At 39.5% G+C, this 14,807-nt stretch overlaps 1 protein-coding gene across 20 annotated transcripts in view; it reads right to left on the bottom strand.

The window, feature by feature from the left end:
- The window catches only part of CCDC36 (coiled-coil domain containing 36), a 44,641-nt gene that overhangs the window by 4,869 nt on the left and 24,965 nt on the right, over positions 1–14,807 (bottom strand). For 19 of the 20 annotated variants that reach the window (XR_004280343.1, XM_032319498.1, XM_032319569.1 and 16 more), the window contains 2 exons: positions 5,073–5,121; positions 4,795–4,882 (listed from right to left, as the gene is read on the bottom strand). Coding sequence is in view for 19 of the 20 variants with exons in the window: in XM_032319498.1 (XP_032175389.1) it covers positions 4,795–4,882; positions 5,073–5,121 (137 nt within the window). In the remaining variant the exon portion in view is untranslated. The remainder of the gene's footprint in view (positions 1–4,794; positions 4,883–5,072; positions 5,122–14,807) is intronic. The other variant, XM_032319515.1, reaches the window with a different exon arrangement.

The following is a 14,807-nucleotide window of genomic DNA, read 5'->3' as shown; positions in this document are numbered from 1 at the left end:
ATGTTACTAAATTATATGGTCTATGGCACTTTTCCAGTTGGTTCTCAAAATATCAAGGGAAAACAGGAGGCTCAAAAAAATATGCCTATAAGGGATAGTAGGGGGTACCCAGATAACATAAAGAATCAAGAAGCAAAATGGCATCAAACATCTCAATAAGCAAATTAAAAATAGAAGACAATGGAGCTATGCCTTAGAAATTCTGAGGACAAAGCATTTTCCCTAGGATTCTACACCCATGTGGAGATAGAAGACATTTTCAAACACGCGTGTATAAGAAAGTTCCCTCCCATATACTTTTTCTCAGAAAGCTACTGAAAGATGTGTATCACCAAACACAAGTGTAAACCAAAGTCCAGGAAACAAAGGGATCCAAGACTGAGGATGAAAGAAAGAGGATCCTTAGAATGATGGTGAGGCCAAGTCCTAGGATTGGGACCTCAGGAGTAACCTGCCCAGTTTGGAGCTGGAAGACTGAGCTCCAGGCAGAACATCTCTAATGAGAAAATAAAACAGAAAGAATTCATGATGTGTTTGAATGTATTATTTGGATATTTATAGTTTCATCTGAAAATTATTATCAGATACTGTGCTAGGAACATGGAAACGATCTTGAACAAAACTGTCTACCACATACATGAATTTTTGCAGTTTTGAAAAGGAAAAAATAAAAATAAAAAGTAAATATATACATAAATAAGTGAAAGATGTAATAAATGCTATGATAAGGGTTATCACAAAAATAACAGAGTAGGGGACACTTATTTCGGATAAGGTCATCAGAGATGGAGACATTTAAGTGAAACCAGAAGGACTGAAAGGAGCTAGCCCTGCAAAGATTAGGGAAAGGTTACTCAGATAAGAGAAAACAGCAAGTGCAAAGTGAAAGAGCTTGTTATGACTGAAATAGGCAAGTCAGTGTAGTCTTGCAAAATAGCAGTAAGAAATGATAAATTTTGTGTTATGTATATTTTACCACAGTAAAAAAAGAAGTTTTTAGAAAGCAAATTTTCTATTACTCAATACAAAGTTAAATTCCATATGTCAACCAATTAGAAAAAGGCTGTTTACTTATGTTTCAAATACTGGATTCCTATTCCTAAACTCAATTAGTCAAATATTTTTCCAGACATCCTTGTAGATATTTGTAGTAGAAAGCAAATGTAATTATCCTATCCTAGATGAATTCCTAAATAGCAATGTTTCTTAGCAACAGTGAACATTACCAACCACAAAAGCAGAGAATGGGGAAGGCAAGAAAATTGTTCAATTCCAGATTCAGTACTCAAAAAGCATCTATCTGTGGCCCCGTATATTCTTTCCTTGGCCCCTGGGAAATGTATGTTTGAGATCTTCTTTTTCTCACAGGAGCTTTTGTATCAAGCTCATTACTTTCAAAGTTTATTCTTTTTCCTTTTAAAAAGCTTAAGAAAATAGCTCAAACCTATAACAGTATAAAAACGTATGCAATGAAAAATTGACTGATTCTCTCCTATGCAGACCTTGATTCCACTTTCTGGAATTTAACATTATGAGCAGTTTCTGGAACTTTGCACTGACAGATTATAGATCGTGTGCGTGTGTATGTATATGTATGTATATGTATGGTGTTTTGTAGAAAGGGACTCATTTCATTTCTGCTTTGGCCATAAACACCAGGTATTTTTAGCTTGTTTTATAAAAATGCCATTTAAAATCCATTTCCATATTCTGGACTGTATCTCTGTTTTCTTTGGAGATGAATTTTTTATTCATTTCTATTTACGTACTCTGTAGTTTTGCTCTCCCTGCCATGCTGATGACAGCCTGTGGAAAGGTCTGGAAGCCTCCATGTATAAGAGATTGTTGAGTCTCCCATTTTTTTAGGAAAGCCTTCCCAATTTTCACTAACTGGTCACAGTCCTCCACAAGAAGCGTCCTGGAGTAAATTATGTGCACATAAGCAGCACCTTGCTGTTACTATTTAATGATGAATAGCTATTTCCATTTCAACATGGTTCATAAAGATAGACCTCATTCTTCTTTTTTTTTTTTTTTCAAGATTTTATTTATTTATTTGATAGATCACAAGTAGGCAGAGAGGCAGGCAGAGAGAGAGGAGGAAGCAGGCTCCCCACTGAGCAGCGAGCCCAGTGCGGGGCTCGATCCCAGGACACTGGGATCATGACCTGAGCTGAAGGCAGAGGCTTTAACCCACTGAGCCATCCAGGCGCCCCTGACCTCATTCTTCTTAATGATTATATGTGCCTTGCTTAGAAAGGCATTTCTCCACTCCAAAATTATTAAAAACGTTGCCCATTTTTCTTATAGTTCTTTTTATGATTTATTATTACACTTATTATATTGATTCATATGGAATTTATTTAATTATTTATTTATTTTTAAAGATTTTATTTATTTGTTTGACAGACAGAGATCACAAGTAGACAGAAAGGCAGGCAGAGAGAGAGGGGGGGAAGCAGGCTCTCCGGTGAGCAGAGAGCCTGATGTGGGGCTCGGCCCCTGGAGCCTAGGATCATGACCTGAGCTGAAGGCAGAGGCTTTAACCCACTGAGCCACCATGAGCCCCTATATGGAATTTATTTTTATGTATAGAGTTATTTGTTTTCCAAAGAAGACATTTTCTGATTTTCTTTCTTTTTTATTATTTTAACATGGGCTTGAACTCACAACCCTGAGATCAAGAGTTGGATGCTTAACCGACTGAGCCACCCAGGAGCCCCCATTTTCTGATTTTCAATAGCACTCCTTTTTATTTTCCTAATGATCTTATTTTTCAATAGAACTGATACCTATTAGGTAGTAGTGCTCTTTACTAATTAGCCCACCAAAACCTAAATTAAAGTAGCGTGCGAATGGCCTTGGTAATTCATTCTCTATTACTCTGGTCCTTAGTCCTCACCTGAAGGACAAGAGGAGTTAGATTAGACGACTTTGAGGGATCCCTCTGGTTGAACAGACAGACTGTGACTGGGGAAAGTTTTCATGACCGCATTCTGTGAAAGGACCCATTACATTATTAACACAAGAGCACTTTCGCACAATATCTTTCCCTTTCCCTTGTGAGCCACAGTGAGCGCATACTGAAGGCTGCAGACTGTACTGACTGGCAGATTCAGTTCTTCAGGACAGCTAGACTGGGCCATACCCTATGATGATAGAGGATTTGTCTGGTTCCTTTTTCAATGACTAACTTCCTGATCCTGATCACTACTTGTCAAGAAAAGGAATGACTGAACAGGATACTTGTGCCATTTTCAAGAATGATCAGGCTTTCTAGGATTACCTGGGTAGCTGTTGGTTAAGCATCTGACTCTTGATTTCAGCTCAGGTCATGATCTCAGGGTCTTGGGATCGAGACCTGATTGATCCCAACTCGGGCTCCATGCTGAGTGTGGAGTCTGCTGGAGATTTGCTCTCTCCCTCTCTCTCTGTCCATTCCCCTGTTCAAAATCTTTAAATACATACCTACATAAAATCTTTTAAAAAAATTATCGGCTTTGTAAATAATATCATGCCACAGTGTCTGTTACTGTTTGCCCTATCAATGTGGCTCTTTGTCCTGAGTCTTATCCTCTAAAAAGGAACCATCAGGATGAAGGATCAGGGTCCCTCTGCCTACTATAACCCAGACCCGGTTTTAGTCCTCCCTCTACCTTGATCTTGTACCGGGAGATTGGGCACTTTCATTCCCTGATCTGAGCTAAGAATGTCATACCGTCGCTGCCTGCAATCCTCCTTTTTGTACTTCACCTAGTTTCAAATGTAGAAAGCAAAAGGAGTGCTTTCCTCAGGCACTTACGAATGAGTTATTCCATCATGCTATACAAAGGAAGCACTCCTGATATGCTTCTGCTCTTTGTCTTGCTACTTCTTGTGAGGGCAACAGTCCCAGGCTTCCAGAACGGGTTTCCAAACAGACGCACAGTTGCCCTGTGTGTGGGATACCCAGGTTGGAAGCCAGCAGACAGTACAGTGTTTTTTGGCAGACAGATGGAGATTAATTTCTAAACCACAAAAAGGCATTAATTTTTGTAAATCATGAGCAATCCATTCCAAGGCATTTAAATAAGTTGACTTCAATTTGTTTAAAATAAAAAAATAAACACACAGACAAATCCAAACAAGTGCAGATGCCGTCATCATCTTGCTATTTAGTTGAGAAGCTGCTGGTCCTACAGAGGTGTCTGCCCCCAAGAGCAGCAGTGTTATGACTCTTCTATTTCATAAGAGCCAGGCCCATAGTTTTATCTAAACATAAATCACTAATTGGTAGAACAGGAGACTTTACAGACCACTAACTGGAATGGAGAAAGATGTTGTGATTCACTACAAAACAGCTCTCATTGAAACCAAGGCAAGCAAGAAGAAGATGAGGTGACTGGAGTATTTCTAACTCCTAAGGGAGCAGTCTTTATTTCTAAGTCCTAAGGGAAAAATGTCTTTATAGACAGCACAGCTAGCAACTCGTTAGGGACTCAGGGATGCTGCTGATTCACTTGAGGCAGTGAGATGAGAAATCTGGCAGAGCTACCGAGGCAGCGGGATTACTGGTGGAGGATTAATGCTTCACAGAGGGCATCTAGGGACCAGGAACATTCCCAACATCTAGGTGGGCCCCACTACCCAGCTGAGCGTGATCCACATCTCTTCAGGGCTAACCTAATGTACCCATCATCTCATCTGCCACACTACAGAACCTCACCCCTGACAGGAAACATGGGTAGGGTCAAAAAGTTCAGTTCACTGCTCTCTAGTGCCCTCTGCTGATAACCTCAAATACAAGATACTCACAGGTCTTGGCCAGAGTCTCCAAACCATCCAAAATAGATTGGCTTCTTGAGCTGAGATGTTCCTCAGACTTTTCCACAGATGTCTGCAACTAAGCAACCCCAAATTAAGAATGAATTCACAGACCATTGCCTTATTTTACTAACTTGGAGTATCGTCATTAAGTGATTTTTAAAAAGGTAGTTAAAATACTACAATCCTATATGAATTAAGGTCAATGTAATTAGTAAACTTCTTAAAACGTAAAATGTTCTAATTCTTTGACATGTAGCTCTACTTACCCTGTGAATGCTTTCTCTGATATGTGAAATGAGGTTGTATAGAGTCTCACTACAATAAACAAGAAAAAAGAAATTAAATCCTTGTGGAATACTAAAAGTATGTAACAGAATTGATTCCATGAACATGGCAGGACTTCACCTGGTAGAGCATCAAAACAGTACTTGATTAGACTTGGAGACTCAACCCTGAAAAATTTTAGTGTACAGCTACAAAAAAATGAAAACATAGACTTTTTCTGACCATTGCCAAAACAAACCACTTATTTCTTTTTAAAATTTACTCTCCATGTATCTTAAATAAGCAAATACTAGCAACTCAAGTGGTTACTACAATAAAACTGACCAGCTTTCATTTTCATAGCAACAATGGCTTCAGAAGCTAGTGACTTCCTTCTGGTAGTCCAAAATTTCTGGAAACATTTTAGTCTAATGACTCTTTCTTTGAGTGTAAGAATGGGTAGAGATAGTTCTGGGAGTAATATTAATTTCTTTTTTTTTTTAAGATTTTATTTATTTATTTTGAGAGGCAGAGAGAATAGGACAGAAGGAGAAAGAGACAGAGAATCTCTGGCAGATTCCCCACTGAGCATGGAGCCTACTCTGGCTTCATCTCATGACCCTGAGATTATGACCTAAGAAATCAAGAGTCAGAGGCTTAACCCACTGAGACACCCAGGTGTATCTCTCTCCCCCACCCCAAAGATTGATTTTATTTATTTATTTATTTATTTATTTATTTATTTATTTATTATAGTTGGGGAGAAGCAGAGGGAGAGGAAGAAAGAATCCAAAGAAAACCGTGCTAAGTGCAGAGCCTGTCCTGGATCTTGATCTAACAACTGTGAGATCAAGACCCGAGCCAAAACCAAGAGTTGGAAGCTTAACCAACTGAGCCACCAAGGTGTCCCAGCAATATTAATTTAATGAAAAAGAAACTATAAGAATTATTCCTCAAATAAATATCCCACTTTTGAAAAGATTCAGACATGAACTGCCATTAAAATTTTTTACAGGTTTTGTTTCTTCACTCTTTGCAATATAAATGCAGATTCAGTTTTTGAACCCTAATAGGACTACTCTTCATACCAAGTCTTGTGGATGCTCCACCGATTTGACTTTAAAAGGAGAATTTGGGGGCGGCTAGGTAGCTCAGTCAGTTAAGCAGCCAACTCTTGTTTTTGGCTCAAGTTGTGATCTTGGAGTCATGATCTTGGGGTCATGGGAGGAAGCCCCATGTTGGGGGGGGTCCCTGCTCAGTGAGGAGTCTACTTAAGAGTATCTCTCTGCCTCTGCCCCTCATGTGCTCTCTCTCTTCCTAAATGAATAAATAAAATCTTTAAAAGATAAATAAACAAAAGGATGATTTTATAGAATCATTAGGGGTCTACAAACCTTATGCTTTTAATGAAAGAGACTGGGACATTACCTGAAAAATATAATTTTAGTGTCCAGCTATAAAAGACAAGAACATAGACTTTTTGTGACCATTGCCAGGCAAACTAAGCAAACTAAAAATATTTAAAATAAAATAGCTAATGAGTTAGGAATACCAGTGTGGCTCAGTCAGTTGGGCATCTGACTCTTGATTTCAGCTCAGGCCATAACCTCAGGGTCATGGGGTTAATTGTGCCAGGCTCCAGGCTCAGCGGGCAGTTTGGTTTATTCTCTCTCTGCCCTCCCCCCGCTCCCACATGCAGACATGTGCATTCTCTTTCACAAATAAATCTTTAAAAAATTAAGGATATTAATAACAGAAAGCTATTGAATTATAAAAGCAGAGAATAAGAAAGGGATCTAGAAATTAAAAATAGCAGAAACAAGTAGAATAGTTAGAGAAGATACAGTTAAGGAAATAGGACATAAAATAGAACAAAATACAAAGAGATGGAAAATAGATCAGCATAAAAAAAAAAGAGGATAAATGCAGGAGATTCAATACACACCCAAAACTAGAGATTCAAAAGAAAGAAGAATAAAAATAGATTTTCAAAGATAACAAAAGAAAAATTCCCAGAACAAAAACCCACAAGTTTATAGGTCAAAAGGAACTCACTGATGCCCAAAGATGATGACATGCCACATGAAATCACACTACTGTAAAATTTCAGAAGTCTACAGATAATGGGAAGGCCTTAAAAACTTGCAGAAAGCAAAAGGCAAGTGATATATATACAGATCAGGTCTCAGAATGGCATAGACCTCTTAAAAGCAACATATAAAATGATGTGGTGATGACAGCAACTAGAAATTTTGGGGAAAAATAATTTCCAATCTAGAATTCTATATCTAGCCTAATTTGCAATCAAGTATGAGGGGAAAATAAAGAATTTCAGATAAGCAATGTCTCAAAAAATTATTTAGGTGCCATGTACCTGTTGTCAGGAAGTTTTTGGAATATATGTTTCACCAAATCCAAGTAGGAAACTAAGAACTAAAAGGACATAGGATCAAAGTAACAAAAAATCCGGGGTGCCTGGGTGGCTCAGTGGGTTAAGCCACTGCTTCCGGCTCAGGTCATGACCCCAGGGTTCTTGGATCTAGTTCCGCATCAGGCTCTCTGCTCAGCGGGGAGCCTGCTTCCTCCTCTCTCTCTCTGCCTGCCTCTCTGCCTACTTGTGATCTCTCTCTGTCAAATAAATAAATAAATTCTTAAAAAAAAAAAAGTAACAAAGAATCCAACACAGGAGAGAGGAAGTGGTAATTCAAGAGAGGGGAGGTAGGAACGCTTAGGATGACGGTGAAGAGAGGACTCAGGATGACAGCTGCGCTGCAGAGCAAGAGTGTACCAAGTTCAGATCAGAATTAGGAAGATGACTCTGAGAAGAAAACGACACTGAAGAATTTCTGATGTGTTTAGGTATAAAACAAGGAAGCTTCTGAGGTGCCTGGATGGCTCAGTCAGTTAAATGTCTGCCTTCAGCTCAAATCATGATCCCAGGTCCTGGGATTGAGCCCCATACTGGGTTCCCCCTGCTCATGCTCTCTGTCTCTGTCTGCCTGTGTCTGTCTGTCTGTCTCTCTTGTGTGCGTGCGTGCACACACACACACACACACACACACCTTCTTTCTCTCATAATCTTTAAGAAATAAAAAAAAAACAAGGGCTTTTTTAGTTCTGCTGCAAAATTTGGGAATAAACTGTGATTCCTATATAGAAAACTCAGCAGAGGGCGCCTGGGTGGCTCAGTGGGTTAAGCCGCTGCCTTCAGCTCAGGTCATGATCTCAGGGTCCTGGGATCGAGTCCCGCATCGGGCTCTCTGCTCAGCAGGGGGCCTGCTTCCCTCTATCTCTCTCATTCTCTCTCTCTCTCTGCCTGCCTCTCCGTCTACTTGTGAGCTCTCTCTGTCAAATAAATAAATAAAATCTTTAAAAAAAAAAACTCAGCAGAAAAGGAAACAAGGTAATTTTTAACGTTAGGAAAATTTAATCATGAGATATATATATATTTTTTTTCCTAGGATATCTAGATAAGGACTTAACGATTGAAAACTGATTTTTGTTTTTAAAGATTTTATTTGTCAGAGAGAGAGAGCACAAGCAGGGGGAACAGCAGGCAGAGGAAGGAAGAGGCTCCTCACTGAGCAAGGAGCCCAATGTGAGACTTGATCCCAGGTCACTGGGATCATGACCTGAGCCGAAGGCAGGTGCTTAAGCAATTAAGCCACCCAGTCATCTCAAATGAAAACTAATTTTAACTAAAATGGTGGAAGATGAGAGTTTATGGTGGAGGAGGCCGAGAAGCAAATTCTTATTCCAGGGTAGAAAGTCATTCTCTGAAGCTGAAAAAAACCAAGAAATGACAATATAAGCTAGCTAGCATATGCCATAAGATATATGGACCTAAATACATAGCTTTTAGCGTAGCTAAAAGGGTTGCAAGTTGGTTCAAAAAGCAAAAGGGAATTAAAAGTGGGGAAAGATAGGCCAGCTGTTTTTCACTATAATCCTAATTTTATTTTATTTTTAAATTTTATTTATTTGACAGAGAGCACAAGCAGGGGGTGTGGCAAGCAGAAGCAGAGGGAGAAGCAGGCTCCCCACCAAGCAGGACGAGCCTGATGTGAGACTCAATCCCAGGACCCTGGGATCATGACCCGAGCCAAAGGCAGTTGCTTAACCAACTGAGCCACCCAGGCACCCCTAATCGTATTTTTTTTAAGTATGTGTATGTGTGTGTGCATATGTGGCTTTTTATTTTTTTTTAAAGATTTTGACAGAGAGAGCAGGCAGAGCAGCAGGCAGAGAGGGAGAAGCAGGATCCCCACTGAGCAGAGAGCCTGATGTGGGGCCTGATCCTAGGACCTAGGATCATGACCCCGTCAAAGGCAGATAGATGCTCAACCGACTGAGCCACCCAGGCACCCCCCTAACTATATTTCTAAAACCTGTGTACATGTATGGAAAGCATGGATGGCTCACTTGGTTGAGCATCCAACTCTTGATTTTGGCTCAGGTCATGATCTTGGGTCATGGATCAAGCCCCATGACCAGCTCCACACTCAGCCCAGAGTCTGCTTGAGATCCTTTCTCTCCTTCCTCCCACTCACTCTCCCTAAATAAATAAAATCTTTAAAAAATACATACCTGTAAAATTTTGATTAAAAAAATACAAAAAATTGGGACATCTGGGTGGCTCAGTGGGTTAAGCGTCTGCCTTTGGCTCAGGTCATGATCTCAGGGTCCTGGGATCAAGCTCCATATTGGGCTCCCTGCTCAGCAGAGACCGTGCTTCTCCCTCTCCCCCGACCTGTCTCTCCCCACCTAAGCACCCTCTCTCTTTCTGAAATAAAATCTTTAAAAATAAAAACGTAAAGATGTCTAAAGTCTAATAATGCTACAAAAATGCTGCTCATGAAAGCCCCTACTCTATTATACTACCAGTTATACCATGGTATACCACCAGTTGAGAGTGATTCTTTATCCTTAGGACCTCACTCCTTATTAGTACATTTGGAAACCAATGCTCCCAACAGGGAAAACTATATTATACAAATTAAATACTGTTTGTATATAATTTTATATTGAAACATAAATATATATATTTCAATATAAAATTATATACATAGTATATGTGTATATATATACATATATATTATATATATATTTATTTATTTGACAGAGATCACAAGTTGGCAGAGGGGCAGGCAGAGAGAGAGGGGGAAGCACGCCCCCCACCAAGCAGAGAGCCCGACACAGGGCTTGATCCCAAGACCTCGGGACCACGACCCAAGCCAAAGGCAAAGGCCTCAACCCACTGAGCCACTCAGGCGCCCCTATTGAAATTTTTAAAAAAGATTTATTTTGAGAGGTGGGGGCAGGCAAAGGAACAGGGAAAGAGAGTCTTTTTTTTTTTTTTAAAGAATTTATTTATTTATTTGACAGAGAGAAATCACAAGTAGGCAGAGAGGCAGGCAGAGAGAGGAGGGAAGCAGGCTTCCGGCTGAGCAGAGAGCCCGACGTGGGGCTCGATCCCAGGACCCTGAGATCACGACCCAAGCCGAAGGCAGAGGCCTCAACCCACTGAGCCACCCAGGCGCCCCAGAAAGAGAGTCTTTAAGCCGACTCTGTGCTAAGTAGAGAGCCTGATGCAGGGCTGGATCTCAGGCCCAGAAGACCACCACCCCAGCCAAAACCAAGAGTCAGACACTCCATAGACTGCGCCACCCAGGTGTCCCTATAGTGAAGTGTTTATGTGTAAGTGATAGCTCCCATTACCTTAACTGTTTATTAATCCTTGATTCCACCTGTCTAAATTGAAATGTTAAGTTCTGATTTACCCAAAGTTGTTAAATTAAGATGCTTAATAAACAATGAAAACATTAAAAGCTTGATAATTGAAACTTTCATAAAAAGCTAGTGTTCGCTTGGAAGACATTTTTATTATTTTTTAACAAAATAAAATAGAAAAATGTTGCTTAAAAGTAGAGATTTCCCACCCACCTGATATCATGTATAGATTCATAGGAAGTCAACTATGACTTAATCTTTTCTCTAGAAAAAGTCAATTAGGAAATTGTTTATCTGTACTAAAACACACACACACACACAATCTGTTTTTTTTTTTTTTTAAGAGAATGAGAGAGAGAGAGAGAGAATGAGAGAAGAGAGGTCAGCGAGAGAAGCAGACTCCCTGCAGAGCAGGGAACCCAATGTGGGACTCGATCCCGGGACTCCAGGATCATGACCGGAGCTGAAGGCGGTTGCTTAACCAACTGAGCCACCCAGGCACCCCACAATCTGTTTTTAAGAATGGAGGTAATTTCTGTACTGTCCAATGTTAGTGAATTATTTTGCTTTGAAAATCCACTCATTTTTTCAACAACTTTTTTTAAAAGATTTTATTTGACAAGAGAGAGACACAGCGAGAGAGGGAATGCAAGCAAAGGGAGAGAGAGGGGGAGAAGCAGGCTTCTTGCTGAGCAAGGAGCCCCATGTGGGACTTGATCCCAGGACCCTGGGATCATGACCTGAGCTGAAGGCAGACACTTAACCGACTGAGCCACCCAGGCGCCCCTCAACAACTATTTATTGAGTCTTCCTTTGTGACAGGTACTTGATTATAAGCTTCAGTGATATGCGTAAAAAAAAATTCAACTCCCTAACTTCAGTGAGTTTACCTAGTGGTGTTTTTGAATGTGGTTTTAAGATCCACTCAAATTGAGTGATCTTCTTTATTAAAAAATTTGATCAGGGGCACCTGGGTGCCTCAGTGGGTTAAGGCCTTTGCCTTCGGCTCAGGACATGATCCCAGGGTCCTGGGATCAAGCCCCACATCGGGCTCCCTGCTCAGCAGGGAGCCTGCTTCCTCCCTTCTCTCTCTCTGCCTGCCTCTCTGCCTACTTGTGATCTGTCGGTCAAATAAATAAATAAAATCTTAAAAAAAAATTTTATCAAACCTATTGAATCAAATCTTCTGCTTACTGAGATGTCCAATAACAATGTTTTTATATAAATCATAGTACATGCAAAGTTGACAGCAATCTTGCATGAGGACATAGCTGTGTCAATTGCTTATAGTCAGCATTTGTTCTGACTGGTTAGTATTCAAGCTATATTTTTTTTTAAATCACTTTATTGAATTAAGGTTGACATGTAAAAAGCTGTACACATTTAATGTATACAAATTTGGAGATAAGTATACAACTATCAGATCATCACCACAATCTATTCCGAAAACATATCCATCACTTCCAAAAGCTTTTTTTTTTTTTTAAAGATTTTTTAATTTATTTGTCAGAGAGAGAGAGAGAGAGAGAGAGAACACAAGTAGGCGAGCGTCAGGCAGAGGAAGAAGGAGAAGCAGGCTTCCCATTGAGCAAGGAGGCCGATGTGGGACTCGATTCCAGGACGCTGGGATCATGACCTGAGCTGAAGACAGACGCTTAACTGACTGAGCCACCCAGGCGTCCCTCAAAAGCTTTCTCTTACTCTATTTAATAGCAGTAGAAGTGAAAAAAACACTTAAAACATTTACCATCTTAGTGCTCCTGGGTGGCTCAGTGGGTTAAACCTCTGCGATCGAGCCCCACATTGGGCTCTCTGCTCAGTGGAGAGCCTGCTTCCCCCTCTCTCCCTACCTGTTTCTGCCTACTTGCGCTGTCTCTGTCAAATAAATTAATAAAATCTTTAAAAAACAATTTACCATCTTAGCAAATTTTGAAGTATACAATACTGTATTTTTTCTTAAAGACTTTATTTATTTGACAGACAGAGATCATAAGTAGGCAGAGAGGCAGGCAGAGAGACAGGAGGAAGCAGGCTCCCTGCCAAGCAGAGAGCCTGATGCGGGGCTTGATCCCAGGACCCTGGGATCATGATCCGAGCTGAAGGCAGAGGCTTTAACCCACTAAGCCACCCAGGTACCCCTACTATACTGTATTGTTAAATATAGGTACTATGAGGTACAGTAGATCTCTAGGATTTATTCATATTGTGTCAACTGAAACTCTGTACCCTTTAATTAATACCTCCCTGGTTTGTCCCACACTCCAGTTCCCAGCAACCGTCATCCTACTATACTCTGCTTCTTTGAGTTTAACTATTTTACGTTCTTCATATAAGTGGTATCATAGTACAGTTGGCCCTTGAACAACTCAAGGGTTAGGGAAGCTGACCCCCCAACACACACATTTGAAAATCTGTATATAAATTTTGACTTCCCCAAAACATAAAAGCCTATTGTTGACCAGAAACTGATAACACAAATAGCCAATTAACACAAATTTTGTATGTTATATGTACTATGTACTGTATTCTTACAATAAAGTAAGCTAGAGAAGAGAAAATGTTAAGAAAATAATAAAATACAGGGATGCCTGAGTGGCTCAGTTGGTTAGTCCACTGCCTTCGGCTCAGGTCATGATCCCAGAGTCCTGGAATCTAGTCCCACATGGGGCTCCTTGCTCAGCCGGAGTCTGCTTTTCCCTCTACCTTCTCTACCTGCCTCTCCCCCTGCGTGTGCTCTCTCTCTCTCTCTGACAAAAAATAAATAAAATCTTAAAAAAAAAAGAAAATCATAAAACACAGTACTGTGCTATAAAAATTCACATGTAGGTAGAACTGTACAGTTCAAATTGTGCTGTTCAAAGGTCAACTGTATTTGTCTTTCTGTATCTGACTTATTTAATTTAGCCTAACATCCTCCAGGTTCATCTATGTTGTCACAAGTGACAGAATTTCCTTGTTTTTTAAGGCTGAGGACTATTCCATCGTATATATACCACATTTTCTTTATTCACTCATTGATGGATACTTAGGTTACCTCCATGTCTTGGTTATTGTAAAGAATGCTGCAATGAATATGGTAATGCAGGTATCTCTTTGAGATCCTGATTTCATTTCCTTTGAATATACACTTAGAAGTGGGGTTGCACCAATTTACATTCCTACCAGCAGCATGTAAGGGTTCCTTTTTCTCCACATTTTTTTTTTTATGATTTTTCTCCACATTCTAACCAACACTTAGTTGTTGTGTTTTTTTAGTAATGGCCATCCTGATATAAGATATTTCATTGTGGTTTTGATTTGCATTTCTCTGATGTCTAGTGATCTTGAGCACCTTTTTCATATACTTGTTGGCCATTAGTATGTCTTCTTTGCATATATGTATATTCAGTTTCTTTGTCCTTAATTACTTAGCCAAATTAAGGCTAATTAATAGCCCTAATTGGGCTATTTGTTTTTACACTATTGAGCTGTAGGAACTCCTTATATATTTATTAACCCTTTATTAGATATATGGTTTGTAAATTTATTTACCATTCTGTAGGCTGCCTTTTTATTTTGTTGATTGCTTCCTTTTCTGTGCAGAAATTTTTAGTTTGATGTTATCCCACTTATCTATTTTTGGTTTTGCTGCCTGTGCTTTTGATGTCATATCCAAGAAATCATGGTCAATGCCAATGTCAAGAAGATTTTAACTATTTATTATTTTTTCTTCTAGGAGTTCTACAGTTTCAAGTCTTATGTTTAAGTCTTTAATCCATTTTGAATTGATTTTTATGTATGGTATATGATAAGGGTCCCTTTTCATTATTTTCCTATGGAGCCAGTTTTTCCAACAACATTTATTGAAAAGATTAACCTTTTCCATTGTGTATTTGTGGTACTCTTCCATACTGTGTAAAATAGTTAAAACATAACCCCCTGAAAAATCCATGATAGAGTACAATGCAACCATTAGAAATTATTTTGTATATGGAATAAAACATAATCATTAAAGATTATTAAATCTA

The sequence above is a fragment of the Mustela erminea genome, chromosome 1 (assembly GCF_009829155.1).
Source record: "Mustela erminea isolate mMusErm1 chromosome 1, mMusErm1.Pri, whole genome shotgun sequence".
NCBI lineage: Eukaryota > Metazoa > Chordata > Mammalia > Carnivora > Mustelidae > Mustela > Mustela erminea.
This window is presented reverse-complemented; position numbering and strand designations above follow the sequence as displayed.